Source organism: Osmerus mordax, chromosome 5 (assembly GCF_038355195.1).
Source record: "Osmerus mordax isolate fOsmMor3 chromosome 5, fOsmMor3.pri, whole genome shotgun sequence".
NCBI lineage: Eukaryota > Metazoa > Chordata > Actinopteri > Osmeriformes > Osmeridae > Osmerus > Osmerus mordax.
The window spans coordinates 19,932,709-19,952,604 of record NC_090054.1 but is presented as its reverse complement, the minus strand read 5'-3'; the positions used below and the strand labels follow the sequence as shown (position 1 = coordinate 19,952,604).

Here is a 19,896-nt window from a genome sequence, read left to right as displayed (position 1 = left end):
TTCCTGCTTTTAGGGTTGGATGGTCTTTTAGTTAACTCTGTTCCACCATGAAGGGCTTTACTTTGGTTGATATATAAGTCAGTAAAATAAGCCTGAAGAGTGTATTAATAGTATAGTATAGTATAGTATAGCTTTACACTGTATATGGTTTCTCCAGCTAAACTTATTTATTCAATGTATATGTGTTGCTTTTGATATAAACTGAGTCTCATGGCCATGTGCAGAAAGAGTGCCTGCCAGATTCATCTGTTATTTATGAAACCTTTAAATAGGTTTACTAATTGTTGTAATTAGTTATCATATTACATTATTAGGTTTAAACCACCCCTGATGCATTTCACCCTTTTAACTCATAGCAATCATGGCTGACACTTGACTATATTTTAGAGTTCCCAAGGTCCCTAGCATCTAAATGCTTACTATTTGACCAAAACAATATAAGTTATACCAAGACTGACAGTTGGACAGGTCGGGTTTATTGGCCTGGTTTCAAAGCAATATTTTTTAGAACAGTGTAGTGTTTTAGATGCAACCTAATTCTCCAGATGTCATATAAAATGTATTAAGAACACTAGTCGTACAATAAAGCATACAATAACACCAAACCGACCAATGATATAGAAAATTTATTGAATGAGTTGGTTATTTTGGTATGTCTATATTACAATAAAAATAAAAAATCCCTCCAATGGAAGAATTAAGTTTGTACCTTTCCCACCATCATCTTAAGTAGGCCCAACATAACCGCATGAATTATGAATTTGCTTACCATACTTTGAAAGCATAGAATAGTCTTTCCAATAACAGATAGTTTGGCCTTGACCAATGTTAAATTGATATTCTGTATTTAAAAGCCAAAAGTAAATGTCTATAGCTGGGACAGGGTCATTAACTAAGCAGGTACAAAATCAGTATACACATGGTGTATTTCATACGGAGGGGGAAGCCTGTTACTTTCTGAATTGTTTAGCATGTTAGCTGCATAAGAAACATATATTTAACAACAAAAAGAATAAAGTGATATAATAGACTGGTTATGTCCTATAAGAATGCGTTGTATTGTGTAATAATGTATTATTTGTGAGGACAATTATCACGAGCAGAGTCAATATTCAATCTTGTTATAAAGATTGTACAACGGTAACGCTGGAAGGCTGCTCCCTGGGTAATACAGAGGCGTTGGGAAAGCAATAGACCTTGGAACTGGTACCCGAAGCAGCGAGTTATCTCTGAAAACTAGCGGCATCCCCACAAGTGTTTGTGCGGAGGCATGTGCCATGTTTGCCGCCTCCAGTTCGGCCGAGAGCTGTCGCTTCCACTTGTTCCTACGATTCTGAAACCACGTCTTTACCTGAGTTTCAGTCAGTTGCAGACTGGATGCTAAGCAGGCCCGTTCGGAACTGCTCAAGTATCTTTTCATATCAAAGGTGGACTCGAGTTGGTACACCTGACTCCGCGAGAACACGGTACGAGTCTTCTTCTTGGCTGAATTACTTTGTTTGTCTGCACCGTCTGCCTGTCTTTCTTCAGATATCGGTGACATTTGATTGCATGGTCTCTCTTGCTCCTCTTTGTAATCCTGCAACAGAGTCGGTCGCCGTGCAATCCCGTCATTGTTGGAAATAAGTCCTTTTGGTTTACCTGCATTTAAGAGATAAGTGGAAAAATATTACACCTCAAACAGCTGCTTCCACGAAATGGTCGCTGAATAGGCCTACGTCAACAGCATAACTGAGTGCTGACACTAACATGTGATTTATACGGTTATTAACCTGTAGCCTAAAGCAGAAAATACTATCCGACACATGCACTGTCTCAGACGAAATTAAAATTATATTTTGAAACTACAGCCACTGCTGTAATAACACAATAAACGGGTTGAATAAAAACATTTCTGAAGCCTGCAATTTTTCGCAATTAGGCCTATCTATTTTCACATTTGACAATTATATTGAACATTAGGTAGGCGTATTACCCTACACAATGAGCTTTTAGAACACCCCAATTGAAGTTCCAAAATTGTTCGATAGCCTAGCCTACTCTGTACAAGAGTTCATTAAACGTGAACTTTGACTCATTCATCGACTGCTTAAGGGTTGTAAGTGCCTTTTAAATAAACAATTCAATATGACTATGCCTGGTGTACAATTTTAATTAAATCAGGCTACATTTAACGCTCAATTGACGATATGTAAGTGCTGTCATTGTGAAAACATAATCAATTAGAAGACTTGATCAAATGTGGAATGAGGTGAAAAACATCACGTTGATTATTTTACCTTTTGCCTGTTCGGTAAGATAGACTAGCCTACATAAACACATTTAGCGATACAATAATATATTAAGATCATAAGTAGAGATAGGCTACCGCAACCAATGTACTTGCTTAATAAAAAACTAATCGTTTAAATATCCAACGTTCTTTTTGAAATCCTTAAAATGCCTTAAAATTTGTTGTTAACACTGTTATAATTATTAGGCTATCTTGTCATCTAATTTATCATTTGTTCAAGAGATAGGATACACATTTCATGGACAGCGATTACAGGCTAATGCTGAAACAGAGTTTCAAATATCTACAGATATTGTACTCACCTAAACATGAAAAATTAAGAGGTTGATGTTGGATGCATGGTTCGTTGTGGCCAGGGTCCGAGCAGAAACAGTCCGCAGAGTCTTCCCCGCCGCTGCATTCTTCCTCAGAGGACACTGACAGAGAGCGTCTACGCGGCAGGAGACCCTTGGAGCTTTCCTTAGACCCTGACCGAGGCGCGTCGGACGATGTGCCCAGGATCGACTGAATAGTGAAACTGGAAATGGGGGTTGACGAGCACTTGCTTCCGCTGTCTTCTGTGTTACTCATTCTCGATTCATAACAGTGAATATAGGTTCGATTTCAGATTGTATTTTATTCGGTTATCAATGTTCCAATTTACGCTTGCACCTGGATAAAGGAATTGAGAAAAGTATGTTTTTAGATAGATTCTTTTTATGGGGATGGGGTTAGCGTTGTTTTTTCCTAGAGCTCAGGAAACATGAATGTATTCCTGCACTACTTCCACGCGCTCTGGACCAAAGGCAGCATTGTGGCGTTGCCTCATTTGCATGTAGGTAAGCTCCTCGTGGGCCAATCACACGCGCAAACTAAGCCCGGAAATTTCAAAGCCATGTCACGGCTCAATATAGGATGAGTGAAGCGGGTGTGTTAGTTTATTTTTGCATGAATATAAATTCAGAGACAAACAGGCAATGTGGCTGAGAAATTACTATAAACAAAACATTATAGCAAATTGTGTGTGTTTGTGTGCGTGTGTCATGATTCCATGAAATGTTGCTAGGTGTGTGTGTCATGATTCCATTAAACGTTGCTATATAGCCTACTGTATGTTAATTAAACATACGAATTCATTAATTATGGATTTCTATTGAATGATATTCTGCATGCATGCACAATTGTTAGCTGTTAACAGTTATAAATATAGCATAGAATCGTTTTTTATAAAACCTTGATCCTCAAGGGTTGTAACTTATCATTGATGTAAATAACAGCCTGTGTTATATTTACTCAAAACAACGCTCATATACAATCCCAGAATCTCCAACTTTAACAGACGGCCCCGTCATTCTAAAAAGAATCTTCCTGTCTCTGAAAACGATTAGATATGTGAACTCTGTAATCAATAGATTCACATCCGAACATAATCGTTGATAGATGCCAGATGACAGTTAATCTCGAGTAGGGTATGTCAGGAGAGGACCAGTTGCAGGCTATCAGAGTCGTGTCATCTCACAATGGCTGAATTTGCTTGTCGTCGTTATCATCATCATTTGTCACTTTCACATAACTCAGCAAAACTGAGATATGTGTCTACGACCATCACACAGCGATGGAAATCCCTGAATTAAGTGTGGATGAATGACACATGCCTACATGCTAAACCTATTTTTTTGCTATGTCTTAGGTTGATTCGAAGTAAAGTGATACAATATGCAAAGCTTAAGCTATTAGGTGTCAACAGATACGAACTGCACAATGATATAATGTATTATCCTAAGCATCATGCAGTACTTTGCCTGTAGGCAAATAATACAACTACAGGCCTATCGTCTGCAGGGGCCTAAACTCTAGAAAATAATAAACTCTTCCATGTCCATTATATGCGATTAAGAATTAATTTGATAATTACTGAGCTAATCTCGCGCTGCCACACGGAGTGGGGGCCATCTAATTGATTGACTAATTGATTGGAGGGTGGGGGCGCATCCCACCTCCGTCCCCCCTCCTCGCTCTCTCTCTCTGTGGCCGTGTCTGGCCGGGCAGCTGCGGGGCTTGAGTTCGCGGTTCTAGCGCATTATCCCCTTTTACTGCTTTCTGAGACCGTAGACACATTATAAATGGTGAACTTTAATCATCATGTCAGCGCCTGCACCCTCAACACTCAGTTAGATGGAGACCCCTGCCTTTGACTCTATTTTAAATATTGTTTTCATGGATTGTAGTAGGCTATTTATATGTGTTTGGGACACGAGTTTTTTTTAGCATCTGTTAGGTGCATATGCCCACCGAGATGACCATTTACAAGAGATATAGCCTATGAGGACATAAACTTGGATGTACGGTGGCTACACAAAAAGCATGAAATCTGCAGTAAATGGGTTGATTTTTATTGCCTTTGCCTGTTTTTTTAAACTAAATACTTTGTTAATAGTGGTGATGTCTTTTTAGACTTGTTTCTTTTGCAATGTTTAGGATACATTACATTTAGGTCCAACATAGAAAATATGAATATTGATAGGAGCAACATTAAAATGAGTTCTCCTCGGCTGCGGTAAAAACAATTCGTGATCATGTATCCAAACTTTGGGCCTATACGCCCAGGGATACGAGGACTATAGGTCTAAGTTCGTGCTCTATCACAAGAATAACTGTTGCATGGCATGCCTATCGCTATATAGAACACGATCTTTACCATGGGAGAAAGGTCTTAGTAAGAAAAGACATATGAAATTATGAGCAGCTTTGATCTAGGAATCAAGCTTCGATAAATATTAAACAAAGACCCTTACACGTGTGTATTATGATATATGGTGTGTCCAGCTCTAGAATAAGGAAATTACCAGAGAAAATGATATCAATAAATTTTCTAAGTATAAACGTTGATTATGTTTCGATTTTCATTCAAGGATCCAGGCTCCAGTCTTTTTTCTTTTTCCAATGCCTGTGTGTGTGTGTATGTATGTGTGTATATGTGTCTGTGTGGGGGGGGGGAGAAAGAGAAAGAAAGAGAGAGAGAGAGAGAGAGAGAGAGAGAGAGAGAGAGAGAGAGAGAGAGAGAGAGAGAGAGAGAGAGAGAGAGAGAGAGAGAGAGAGAGAGAGAGAGAGAGAGGGAGAAATAGTTTTTTTATAAGTGCAAGGCAGAAAGCGCGAGCCCTGGAGGTGTACGATTTATGTAATCTGAGTCTGGAAATGAATTGGGTAATTTATTGGAAAACAGAAAGTCAGGAAGATTGGATCAGTATAGCCCATCCAAGGGCTCCTATCCATCAAGTTCCAATTAACAACCTAACCATTGAGTTTTAATGGCTTTCCAATCTACTGCCCTGATAGACTCATCAATTCCTCGGGGAGAAATTAAGAAAATCGACCGCCCGTCTGCGTTTCGGTGTCATTCTTCACAGCAACTATATGTCAAATTAAAAACACAATTAAAATTTAAACTGTTGCAATCAGACGGTGCCCCGCAACCTATGTTTCACTTAATAGAACTTTGATGAAAATCGGATGCTCACATTCAATCACAAAAGCAAATGGGATAGAATAAAGAAGATTTCTGTCTCAGAAATGTCAGATATGTTGTGGGTACTGACTAACTGTGACCACACACTGCCAATTCAGCATGTGGGTCAACTAACAACCTGACACCAGTGTGACTATAGGCCCACTTAAAAATGTTTCTTACTTTCAACGATCGTTCAATCTCTTGTTGGCTCCAGAATATATTGCATTCTATAGCAGTATGTCAATTTCAATTATATTCGATAATAGTCTACATGGCCAAACATTAAATGTTCAAATCCAAGTATATTCTATTAGTGACAGAATATCTTCAAATGTGTGCGTGCATTCGGAAAAGTTGTCTACTTTATTTGCCCCTCACGCACGTGAACAGACAGATGCCCAGCAACAAGAGGGCTAAAATTACAAAAGCGGTTGGCCACTTGATCCGCGCGCGTATCCAAACTGGCACTATAGTAGGCCTATATGATGGGTTGTGCTTAAAATCAGCCACTCAACTTTCCATTTTAATGTAATACACTGAGCTGCCTGCGGCCACGTCCGTCATGTCCATACTTTATCTGATTTTTTCACTCGCCCCTTCTCCTTAACATAAAAATGTCGTACAAATGGAAATTATCGAGTGGTAATTTTTTCAATTTATGCGCGCAAACCAAGGTCAAAAGCCTAGCCCTAACTGTCCGTGAACGCTGTCCTTATTTTAAACAATATTTTTCAGACATTTTGGGATCAATACTTTCTGGGGGAAGAGCGCAATGACAATCTATTAATTGGCTTTAATGGGGCCATATTCAGTTTGCATGATATAATACGTCAATACGAGAGTGAATATCAGACTATATTTGCATGTGTTGTCTGGTGCTTTGGTCGTCGTAGAAATAACAAATGTTTTGTTTTCAACAACTTGTCATAGGCCCTAGACCAAAACAGAGAGTTACTATTTTTGCAGTTTAACTGGTTACAACGATTTACGCGAGAGTGCTTTGCTATATTGTTATAAAATGTAAATAGACTCAGCAAGGCTATGTCTAAAGGTGATCTTATAGGCTTATACCTGACATTGTATAAGCTGGCTAAAGTGTCGTCGTAAAACACTGTGGCCGTTTTGCCAATGAAATGAAAAAATACATAACTTTTTTCAAGACAATGAACATTTCTAGGAACATTATGTGCATTAGTATTGAAAGAATGTAAGTAGGCTATATTATGTATTTTACCTGAAGGCTACTTCCACGTGCGTGGGCCTACTCCTTAAAACCTGACTGTGGTATATGCAATAGCACAGAGTTGATAGGCATAGTTCTTCTAAGCGGAGTTGAGTATTTAGGTTAGTTCCGACAACTGAAGAAAAATCGGCATGGTGCATTAACTATGGGACCGGTCAGATGCACCGAAAACATAAATAAAAACACTGCAAGGTACTATGTAAACTATGCTTGAACGCACCCACATGCGTGCTCTAACACACGTGCGAGCACTATAACTTGCACGCGCGCACACAAATGGTTAAGTGGCTGTCATACTCAACAGCAATTTCCTCCTTTGAATACATTACCTATAATTTTGGCAAGATGGTGGCAATTACGCATCTAATTGACCGAGCCATTTTTTATGTAAAACCACGTTTTAAAGTGTATAACAGACGGTTGATTACGATGACACACCTGCTGAAGTTCTTCCCATACATCAGGAGTTTAATATCAAAATGAATGTATTTGTGTTTTCGTTTGAGTACCTACATTTGGATAACTTGCAGAATACAGATGACATAGGCTACTAGCCTGCATATTCTAAAATACAAAACACATTTAAGCTTAAAACATCGTGGAAAGTCACTTTTTAAATGTTTAAAATTATGTAGGCTAAATGTTAAACATATAATGTCAATGTAAACTGTAGCCCAATCTGGACTAAAGAAGCAAGCTTGATAAAAATGACTGAAGTCTGAGAAGACAATCAAAGAGAGACAGGTAGCATAGCGGGAAGACTACTGCTTGATATCTAGTCACGATAGTTCAGTCAACGGTAAATTTTCCCCTGGTTTGGAAACATCTGAATTATAGGCCTATATTGCGGTGATTGAATAAAAATGTCATGCGAATGTAAAGCAATATTGTTCAGATAACGGAAATCACATACAAATGTGTATTATGAATGAATATTTAGTAGACAGATAAAATGGAGGTGTTGGGAGTAACGCCACCTGCAAAATAATAGCCTCAAAGAACCTGTGGCTTTTGAGAATGTGAAGTAAGATGTAACCTAGAAGGTATGAAATAATCTCCATTTATTTCACATCAGATTTCAGCAATACAATATCAAAAAGGCTTTCTTTTTTACTGTACAAAGGAAGAGCACAAATGGATTGCTCTTTTCCTAAACTCGATTAAATATATTCATTTACATTTGTACACCACGTAATTGATTCAAACACAACGTGATATTTCAGATAAAGGTAGAGTGCTAACAAGTCAAATTGTCGACAAAATATAGGCCAAATGGGAATTAGTAGGCCTACAATAAACATAAATCAGAATTTATATTGTACATAAATAGTGTATTCGATTGTCCCCTGTAAACGCGCTTCATGAAATTGAATCCTTAAACCAGTTCGATAGTTTGCCCAAGTGGCCTTGTCAATGTTCCAAAACAGCCAAAAAGGAGAAGGGTAGGACATAGGCCTATGCCAACCATTAATTCACTGTACATTGTTTACAGTATTGCACATCAAAATATCATTGTTCACATAAAAATAGCCTACAAATCTGCTCCCGTTGTTGTAAATTATGCTGTACTTTAATAAATTTGGTATTTTGCATGTTTTATCCTGAATCTGAGAAAATAAAAACCACGGCTATATTTACACTGATAACTGAAGGGTCACATAACAATAATAATATTATTACTAATATGGCGTGTACGTTAAACGTTGAACTTTGGAATTTATCAGAAATTCACCCCTTCCAAGAAAGTCTCTTCGTCGTATTTTTTGTTACAAAAATATGTCTTGTGTAGGCTATTTTAGTGACTGATTTTTGTAAAGTTTTTGTTGTTGTTGTTTAGTTTTTTAACTGAGGTATTTTCTCAGACTGGTCTGAGAAGCGGCACGGAGGTGACGATGGGGTGGGAGTAATAGACGGGGTGAGGGAATGTGAGGAGCGGCTGGCTCACAGGCACGTTGGACGCCGCGCTTCCAGTATCCGAGGCCGAGCTCTCGTGGTAGAGGATGGGCACTCGCACTATCCTCTGTGCTGCAGCGTGGCTCAGGTTGGCAGCTTCCAGTTCCGCTGCCAGTTGTCTCTTCCATTTATTTCTCCTGTTCTGAAACCAAATTTTAACTTGGGTCTCTGTCAGGTGTAAAGAAGCAGCCAGGCCGGCCCTCTCGGAGCTGCTCAAGTAGCGTTTCATGTCAAAGGTGGACTCCAGCTGGAACACCTGACTCCTGGAGAAGACAGTGCGTGTTTTCTTCTTTCGACAAGGTTTCTTGTCCGCGCCGTCCTCGTTTTTCTTCCAGTCATCTACCCCACTTTCCCTCTTTGTTTCCTCTGAATCACTCTCCTCGAGAACGATCTCATCGCCGCTTTTGTTGTCATCGTCATCTTTAGCGTCTGGGTCGGATTTGAGCACCAGGTCTGGTGAGTCGCGGTCTGTGCCGGAGGTTGGAGAGGAGTCTCTCGCACTTGCTTTAGCTGCAACTAAAAGGAACAGGAAAAACATGTTATAAACGTGGCTATATATGTTGCCCCTGTTAATAATGGATCTAAATTATAAACAACAATGGACTACATTTTCCTTGATGGCATGGACAGTTCTAAGGCTACTTTCATGGTAAAAATATTAAAATAAAATTTAAAAAAAGCACAGGCTTGTCTACTGTGGAGCATTCACATGGATACATCTCAAGATAACTTCATTTTATGAAAACTGGTGATCAAAGCACGACCCACACCATAAACTTGTAGCGTAATCAACTTCATTTCCACAAAATCAATATGGTACATGTTTCACCTACTTGAATCGAATTAATTAAACTTCCACTAGTTACATGTGTGTATGACCTTACCTTCAGTCCTGTGTAGATGGTTGGACGCACTCAGCGTGTATGGATACCACCAAGCTGAAGCTCGCTCAAGGTAGTGTGCCGGTAGTGCAAACCTCTGTGTAGGTAACTCAAAGCGAGGAAAGTTCAATTCCCCGACATGGGAGAAGGAAAAGCCTCCTTCCAATGCCGTTTTTGTCGAGGCAAAAATGGGCTTGGGTTTAGACGGTTTGCTATCACAGTTCAGCAAGTTTTTGATGAAGAAAGGGGAGTCTTTAGCTGTAGCGCACGTCTCTGGTGCCGTCTCGGGCATGGCTGTGGGATATTTGCGGTCCGAATGCAAAGAAGTAAATATTCAGTCTCAACTCGCCAACAACAAAGCTTGCTCACAAACAGTCGATGGTTTGGCTTTGACGTCTGTTAATTTCCCCTTCTCTCAGATATTTAATGCGCAGTGTCTCCGTGGATAGGTGGCTAACGAGAACGTCAAAAAATAAATACACCTTGGTCAAATAAATAGCTTACTCAGAAAGCAAATCGCATATAGTTTATATGAATATTGCATCCCAGTCTTGTGTGTTCCTTGGTCAAAACGCAACCATGTCCACAGCGTCAGTCTGGCGCCGGATGCTAATGATGAAATAAAAATGTCATCCAAGTTAAATGCGGAAAGTATACGGCGATTGGGCACGTACAATGGCAAATGGGATTAAGGAAGAGATCGGAAGCGGAGAGAGAGAAACAGGCGAAAGAGAGAGGGGGATAGAGAGAGTGCAGGATAACAACGAAGTCCAACCTCTCTACACTTTGCGCTTTGGCTGTAGGCAGTAAATGCTCGCGTGTTATTGGTCTTATATAGTCCAATTAGGTAGCAAATGAGGACAGGGTTGTTAGCACAAAAGGAAAGGTTTGGGATAAGCGTCTATAGTGCCACAATGGGTAAACGACTCCCATCAAGCAGCTATAGTCTTGAATTAGGTCAATAAGCTGCAGTTTATTATTTCATAAACAACACATTTTTATTAGGCTATTAAAACAACTTTCAATGGTAAAATGTCAATTATCAGTCAAATATAGTTCTCTTGGTTGTTATTGTGTAGATTTTTTAAATATATTTTTTATTAATAAAAATTAAAAATTGTCAACTAAATTGTTGCTTAATAGAGTAGGAATAGCCGAGTATAGGCTACTTTCTTTATCTTACCTTAAATAAACTTCCCTCATAGACTGTGCCAATGTGCCGAATATAACTTTAGAACTTAGGCTACTCTACATTGTAGAGACAATATAAAATGCGTGTTACCCATTTTCTTACCACGATGGCCAATATTGCTTTCATGTTGCTATGCATGTTGGATTAGTTCTGACCATGAATTAACATGGAGGGTCGGATATCGGGGGTTGAACAGAACTATGGTTTGCAACAACGAGGAAACACCGATTTAGTATATCTTGCAAAAATACGCTTAGTTTGAATTCAAGGACATGGAGAGGATAGGCCTATCAGTTCTAAAGTAGACGTACTCATAAATTATTTCCTTTCATTGGAATTTAAACACAATCACATATTTTACTATGATGAGGTCCAGTGTCCCAGTGAGACAGAACAGTGAGTTCCCCATGTGTCAACATGGTTTTCACCTGCAAAACTTGAAAATTGTAAAATCTTGTTTTAATCCAGCCACAAAAATGTTTAATCATTGCCCAAAGAACTAATTTACTACTGTAATTAAAATGTGTCATCAATGACCAATTATAATCATATTTCATTGATTTTCAGAGCATGCCACTTTTAAAATGTTCCTGGGTTGCATACTCATTCATTTTGTCCTAATCGATTTTGTTAATTCACTCCTCCGATTGAAGCCATTGTAAATGCAGTTTGTATATTCATTCATTGATATTAATTGATTTGTTAGTTCGTGTCCAATGCTCGATGAATAACGAGGAGACAGCGTCCTCTGTGGGTGATGAAAGCTAATTGCAAGTGTCTGAACTGCTTTCTTGCAGGAATTGAATGCTGCTGAAATAAAATGTTTAGATTTCCCCCAGATTAACATTCAATTCATTAGTAATTTTACATTTGTTTTCTTCATCGTCATCATTCCATTTACATGCCATTAGACGAGATGACAATCTTATTTTTTACTTAGAGGAACACAGGTTACCGTCAACATGTCTGTGGACGGTATAAATTACAGGCTAAAGGTAGCTGTATAGAGTGGCATGGAGTTTTTCCATGTGATTATGGTCTCACGAGGCCTCAAATATGCTAAAGCTACTTGAAGTAATTAATATGTTCATTTAGACCTGTGCTCAAGTGCTCATATCCTGTGACGTAATTACCGTATTCAGTTTCTTGTTTATTATCGCAGGCATTATTATCCATGCGTGACGTTGTAAACATATGCCTGTTGGCAAGTCAATGAACCCTAGTCTCCACATTCACTGTATTCCACTGGACTAAAAGTAGGCCATACATCCATAAAACATTTTACATGCTTGGACATAATAGTCAGCTGGGACAGAATATCCCTTATATCAAATACTATTATTGACAATATGGGTAGGCAATATCAGTATCTTAAAAACATATACAATTGATAAATATAGCCTTGATTATAAAGACATGTTACAGCAGTCCCATGCATAAACTGCGAGGCAATACTAATACAGGTTTCTTCGTGTACACTAAGTCTATTTCCCTCCTGTAGGCTACCCGTACTTTTATATTATTTATTTCAAAGCGCCTAGATATTGATTATTTCACGAGGAAAATGACGAATGGCAGTGGGGAATGACACGGTCAGCAGGTTCTATTAGAGAAATGATAGTATTGCTCATGGTTTGTTAAAAGGTCCAGTTTAGATACTTTATAGGTTTACATCCATCATCGTCTAATGACCTATATGATGAAAAACACGAGGCTTGGTGACAACAGCCCTGTGCAGGCAACTCTGATTTGTAATTGCTCCCATATTAAATATAGATTTTTGTTTTGATATCTTGTGAGAATTCCTTTTTGCGGGTCAAGATTGTGATAAAGGACATAGATTTAATGGTGAAAGCACAGAGCGAAAAACAAACTTGAAAAAAGGGACAGGTAAAAAATATCTCCAAAATATGTGAGCCCTGTTGAGAGCTTTAGTTACTGAACAGTTATAATAACCACACCTATAAAACAAAGGCCTTAGTACCAGGTATTAGACCCACCTGAAATGTCTAATGCATGCAGGCTATGTTTTTGAGGAAATTATAAATGTTTCTTGTGAAGAACATTTAACGATTGACCATCGTATAGGCCTACAGTAATGCCTGAGTCCGGTGGAACCTGACCAGTCTGAACTCTTTCCACGTTTTAATGGTAATTTCCGTTTGAACGAACCATTAAACAACCGAAGGTCACTGCGATTGGCTGCATTTAAGTCTTGCATTTAACTTGTAAACGAATAGGTGGCCCTTCGATGACCCGAGAAGCCTTAATTGGGATTGTGCCGGTATTGATTGGTGAGTGGTCGGGCGAGGCCTGAGTTACAACCCAGTTAGAAGAAGGTGTCTGCCACTTTTATTTGCCCTCCTGCGTCAAGACACAGCCAATAGGCGGATTAAGGGTCTCAATGTCATTCAGAAGGTTGGGAGATGATGTTGGCTCCGGAGTGGCAAAACTCGGCACTTCCTGTTTAAGCAGGAAAATGCATAGGCCGAGGCTGTGTCTGCGAAGAACACAACACGATGGTAACAAATGTGAAAACGAACAGTCAAGGCTATAGGGCTGTTTGCGTGCGTCTCCGGTTGATTTGAAATAAGCCTACTTTGAGAGAAGAGAATGTGGATTAATGTCATTCAAACCACACCCGCCTGAGCACCTATTACTGTAAGTCAGCGTCTGAGCTTCCACCGCAGGGAATACGAAGATGTGGGCATTTGAGATGGGCATTTCTCTCTTTATACGTCTCACATTTTATATCTATACTTCTGTACCTTTATAAGTCCGTCTTTCCCATTATCGTTTCTCGGTAGAGATGATGGCCGCTATGGGGTTTTGATGGACACTGTCAGAGCGATGTAGCCCTAATTCACCATTACGACCAACCTAGACAGAACCCTACAGGCTTCCAGTTTCCATATCAACTTCCTGCTTTGGAGAAACTGGACCGATTCGACACTGAGCCTGGGCATTTTACCCGCCTGCACCCAACCTGACTCGACATGTCATTACAACTGGGTAATCTGGTGCGGGCGACAGAAAGGTTCTCATCAGTGTCAGTCTGAGATATAGATATGGGCCGGGTAACAAATGGCCAAATGCACAGGCAGCAGAGCAGACCATCAATAAAGCAATTTCTAGTGTCATAACAGCTGCGCTTTTCCTAAAGCCAACCTTTCAAAAACTTTTCCCTCTGCAAATCGCTGCAGCCCCACCATTAGAGTCCTACCTTGTGACTTTAATGGATTCCGTACAAATAATATTCCACCATAATGGAAAAGGTTGAAGTCACTGAAGACAGATGAAGTCATAAACACGTATAATTGAGAATCAAAGACCGATAAATTTTAAACTGCTATCCATTTTCTCTTTTTAGATGATGATCTATGCCGTGGCGGTGGCTGGAAAATGAAAGAGATTATGGGAGAAAATTATAACAATAAATTTTCTAAACATACACCTTGATTATGCTTCGATTTTTTGGAGGGGGGGGGGGGGGTGAGGAGAAGGCTGCGATTGCTGAAAGCTTGCTAGCTAAATGGCACTATAAAATAGGTCCCCTGCTCTTTTGCCTGCGGAGCTCAGGCATGCCTGGAGCTGTGATTTTCTCCCTCTAAATGGGGAAATGAATTGTGTAATTTATTGCAAACTCGAGCACAGTGAGATTAGATCAGCATATCCCATCAAAGGAACAACAATCAATCAGCTTCTAGTTAACAGCTTGAAACGCATAAACCAGGGCACCTAATGGCTTTCCAATTTAACAGATTGATAGACTTATCCGGTCTCAGGGGATGAATTAAAAAATCGGGTACTTCCACACGGGTACTGACACTTTTGACAGAACCTTTTACCCTCATATTGCTGTCTTACTCCTTATATTTAGTTTTGAATGTAGAGAAAAGAGTAACAAAGTTATATAGCCAACCAACTTTGTCTTTCTCTATTGCTGAGAAAGCGAGTAGGCCTATTCAGATGAGGCCGCAGTGTGTCAGATGTATAGAATGGTTTCATTTTAATGACCTGATTATCGCGGTCATTTGGAAAATCTCGGGGAGCTATTCAAAGCCCCTTAACAATATCTAAATGTGACCCAGGCGACCTATTCAACCGAGTGTGTTGGAAAAAAACGAATAAAAATACCCCCTTTCCAGCCCTCTTTAGTCAGACCAATGACTATTTAATGAATTGATCTGAAAAACAGCTATGAGACCACCAAAGAGGTCTTGGGAAGTTATGTTCGAGTCCCTGTAACCAGTTTATAGATATGCAGCTAAACAAATCTGTAATCCCCTATCAGAAGGAGCGGCCACGACACTGACATAGAAGTCCAGTGGCGCTGTACAGGCCCAGGTCTGCCCAGACAGGGTTTGAAACGGAGAGCCACTGAACCACTGACTCAATGTCACCATGTTCTCTAGGCTAGATGCTGCGAGAGATTATCTCCCTGTGGCTCTACATAATTAAGGAGACGTTGGTATCAAGGATGTGATCCTGAGAGGGATGAGAAAGTGTTATCTTAGATTCGGACGATCAGAGGTAGCAAGCCCATTGTGGGGCTGAGACTGGATTGGATGAGTCCACTCACTAGAGCAGTGTCTCAGGTCACTTCACTATCAACGGACTGAGCCCCTTACAGAACCAGTGGCCCGCAGCGAACATGTGACTGCCATACATATCATTAAAAAGAAACAAGATCTTCTCCTCGGCAAGAACTAAATAGATGGTTGGGGTCAATTTCATCTAAACTTGGTCAGCGAAGGAAACAGAAGGAGAATCACCTCATGACTTAGGAAGGGACAGTTACTGATTATCTATATATATCAATCAGTCGACCAATGAAACTGGCCCACTATTGGTGAATCAACCAATCAGCACCACAGTGCCTGTCTATGTCAGAGCAATAAAACCTGTAGACACTCAGCCAGAAAAACTCAGCATAAATATATGCCTCTGGCGAGGGACAAATATTCCGGAACAAGCTTTACCCTTTTTTCTTTTCTCTCTATAGTGGCAGGAAATGAAGTTGACACACAATTGTGTTTACCTGACACAAACACTCATGTCATCACCGTGGATACAACTGCAGTACAAGAAGTACAAGATCACCCAGCACACCACGCATGATTGCCCCCTCCTTGTGAAAGACAGTAATTGGTGTTTGTGTGCTCTCCTTCTCTTTCTCCTGTCACTCTAAAGAGTGTGGTAAAGAGTGCTATCGCTGGCACCTGATTAGCATGTGTCCTCTGCCTCTTCCAGCAGCTGTCGGGACTGCCTAATGACAGGAAACTTGAGCAGAGACACACAGGCACACACACACACACAGGCACACACACAGGCACACATACACACACACACACACACACACACACACACAGGTGCACACACACATAGGCACACACACACAGGTGCACACACACAGGTGCACACACACACAGGTGCACACACACACAGGCACACACACACGCACAGCTCTGCTGAAGTCATACATACCAGTACTTGTTCCTTTTCTGTCAATTGTGTTCCTTTTTCTTCGTAATTTTTCTCCTGTCTAAAGTAGGTATGCTATTATAGGCTTCTCTATTAACCAGTCAAAATGGAGCATTGATTATTTGTAAAAACATAAGTGCAAATCAAATCAACATAGCACGATAAAAGATGAGGGTTGCTTACCTGCACATACACAGGAAAATGGGAACAATTATTGACCAATTGATTTTCGTGTGGGGGGCATTTATTTTCCCCCTTGAAAAGGCCTTGACTGTGGAACTCCCCCATTTCTCCACAGCACCATCACACCAACAACCACCACCGACTCCCTCCTGTGTCCTCAATCTCCCTGCACCCTCCCAGGAATTCATTTCTCAGCCTCTGGAATGCAACTTTTCCATCAGCACTGTTATATATTTGGCTTTCCATTTCACTTTAATAGGGACGGAATTGGCTACATATTCTTTTACAGCCCCTCGACACCATTAGAAAGCCTGTTGTCATTTGGATTATTTATGAAAAACTATTTCATGCTTACTTACATTTGCTGCTTATTTCCCCCCAGTGCAACCTACAGCAGATTTGGTCCATTTCAAACGTCTTAGAGCCAGTTCTTTACGTGTGTAGGTCGCAACTCTCGATTGCGCCCGGGCTGAAATGCTGGTGTAGAGGGCCAAGCCATGGAGAAAAGGTGACAGATAGATTATGAGGATGCCATGTGAGGGAAGAGAGAATGGAAAGAAGGGGGCCATTGCATGGTTAGAAGGACATGGATTATAAGAGGTAGATGAACATGAAGAGCTTCACAAGGTGGAAAATATGAGACAGGGTAAAAGGGAAAGCTTTTAGAGTCAGTGGAGGAACATTTAAGAGGGTGCTTTCTAGAGGGCAGAAACATGGTAGATGTGGGTTGGGTCAAGGAATAAAAAATATATGCAGATACCATAAGGTTTAACACAGTGACAAGCAAACAGAGAAGGGTGTTATGTTACCATGACAAATATAATAGTTTGGAATAGACACAGTAAGAAACATGCTAAGATAGCAGAGGAAGTTATACCCCTGGATTTATATTTTAGTCATAAAACATGCCATTCCCTTTGTCATCGTATGGTGTTTATGAGTGTCATTGAATGATTTTAAACCATTTCTATCGACTTTTCCAACAGTTAAAAAGGCAATTTTGTCACGCAGCTCAAATTGAATCCATCAAAACTGCCTTACTTAAAGTTAATGGTATAGCCAGATAAAGCAGGTGACACACTCTTCAGCAGAATGACACATCCATCCTTATAATCGCAAGCTTACTGTATACCCCCCCACCCGCTCGTACACTCACGCACATACACACAAATACACACACAAACTCTTTCCAGTGTTTGGCCTGTGTTTTATAAAGTGACCCTAATAAACTGCGGTGTGGCGCGGCAGGTTTGTCACTGTCACAGGTAAATGATGTAATTAATGAGCGCAGAGGGGAGCGCATCGCGGGCTGATACTTCTTAACCACCTCTCCAGCTGGCTGGGTTTGGGGAGGCCCAGCTGGACACAGCCACGGGATCGATGCAGGGTCATGGGTCAGCCGACCCCCCTATTATGGTCTGTGCTGCTCTCGTCCTAACTAACGATGCCTGCAGGAGCCAGGACAGCGGCTGGGGATGGAGTCTGGAGTGGGTCAGAGCCTCAAATGAAGGCTTGGACCAGGCCTTGGTCTGGGGCTCTGGAACAGGTCAGTGGGCCTGGGTTGACCAGGGGCCCTGGAAAAGGTCAGTAGCCCTGGGTTTGCCAGGGGCCCTGGAACAGGTCAGTGGGCCTGGGTTGGCCAGGGGCCCTGGAACAGGTCAGTGGGCCTGGGTTGGGGCCTTGGTTCAGGGTTTGGCATGGAGATAGTGCTTAGACCACAGCCAGAACAGGGAGGGTTGGTATGGTAATAATGTTGGAAGAAAAGGAGGTATTTAAAACGTTTTTAATATACAAAAGGTACTGTGGCACAAATTGGACTGACATACTGTATTTCTGATCTCAAACACAACATAGCTACAAGGGGAAGGCCCTTGGCTAGCGCCATGAGTCATTGGTTAGGATAGGACACAGAGCAGCAGGGGAACATGGGAAATCGTTCCTGGACAGATTGGGTTTGATCAATACTCTCAAAGGGCACAGCCCTCATTAATCTAAAACTTCCCTCACATTAGGAACTCTGTCCGATTTAGACCACTCTTTATTCCGACTCAATGGCTGCTCCAATAGATCCATTTAGTTATCTAAAGCATTTAATTTAAAGTGCACATATATAGGATATAACTTTTGTGGAATTTAAGAAGGAAAAAATGCATTGAATGGTCCTATGTACATTATAGCACTAAGCAAGCATGATTGGATCTGAGGTTCAATTAAGTTCTACTCAGGTGATTATTTATCACTTAAAAATAAGCGATAAATACAAATGAAACCTAGATCTCTCTGTATAACCTATAATAACCGAAAAGTCAACTTCTTATTTGTTGTATTTGTCAGGTTTTCTTTTCAACTGTTGAATGCTAAAGAATATCCCTGTCACAGACATGCCTACGTGTGCAGGGTTTGTGAAATCAACCCTGAAAAAGTAGACAAGTCTTCTTTTGTCTGAGCCGTGTGGTGGACATGTGGAGAGGTTCTGCTTCACATGTGGAGAGGTTCTGCTTCACATGTGACAAGCAGATCACTGGCGCTTAAGGAAGTGCCAGTGAACACACTATATTATCCTGCTATGGACAGGCTCATCCATTATGGGTCTTCTCGTGGACCGAGTGAAATGCTCGTATTAGGGCAACTGTGCGTTCAGAGGCATCATTCAGGACAATGAGCTATAGCCACAGAGTGACAAGCTAGAAAAATGCCCCCACTTTTCAGGCTGTACAAATGACGTTTGGCAACGATAACTCACAACTGGACACTTCATTTCAAGTTGCTAGCGAGCCAGCCAGTCAAAACCTATTATACCATCTTCTTTATTTGTGGCCCGTGGTTTTGGTAGTCAGGCTCTCAAATAAATACTACTCAAATGCCACTTCAGTCAAAAATATTGGCCAATTCTTTCTGGACCTCGTCTGGATGACAACCTGCTTCTGGAGGTATAAACCTTTAGGAGTCAGGTCGTCAAGCATCCATCATGACCAACAGCAGTATGGGCAATAGGATATATGCCAGTGACTAGAAGTGACCAGTACAGTTCCCTTGAGGGCTCTTCACCAAAGCATGGTATTCAAATGAATTGATTACCAATCTATCATTGAAGAACTGCTTGCTCAAAGGTATAATCATTCTCCTATGAAGAAGAGATGGGTTTGAATACCTTTAAAAATTGACAGTCATTCAAGAGTA

At 40.6% G+C, this 19,896-nt stretch overlaps 2 protein-coding genes across 2 annotated transcripts; both read right to left on the bottom strand.

Annotated features, from left to right (window-relative positions):
• Positions 1 to 607: 607 nt before the first annotated feature.
• Positions 608 to 3,046, bottom strand: hmx2 (H6 family homeobox 2). The gene is made up of 2 exons (XM_067236927.1): positions 2,596 to 3,046; positions 608 to 1,641 (listed from the first exon to the last, which is right to left on the bottom strand). Exons 1-2 carry the CDS (start codon positions 2,861 to 2,863, stop codon positions 1,106 to 1,108), a joined length of 804 nt encoding a protein of 267 aa, XP_067093028.1. The 5' UTR covers positions 2,864 to 3,046; the 3' UTR covers positions 608 to 1,105.
• Positions 3,047 to 8,099: 5,053 nt separating this feature from the next.
• Positions 8,100 to 10,383, bottom strand: hmx3a (H6 family homeobox 3a). The gene is made up of 2 exons (XM_067236675.1): positions 9,861 to 10,383; positions 8,100 to 9,492 (listed from the first exon to the last, which is right to left on the bottom strand). Exons 1-2 carry the CDS (start codon positions 10,147 to 10,149, stop codon positions 8,882 to 8,884), a joined length of 900 nt encoding a protein of 299 aa, XP_067092776.1. The 5' UTR covers positions 10,150 to 10,383; the 3' UTR covers positions 8,100 to 8,881.
• Positions 10,384 to 19,896: the final 9,513 nt, after the last annotated feature.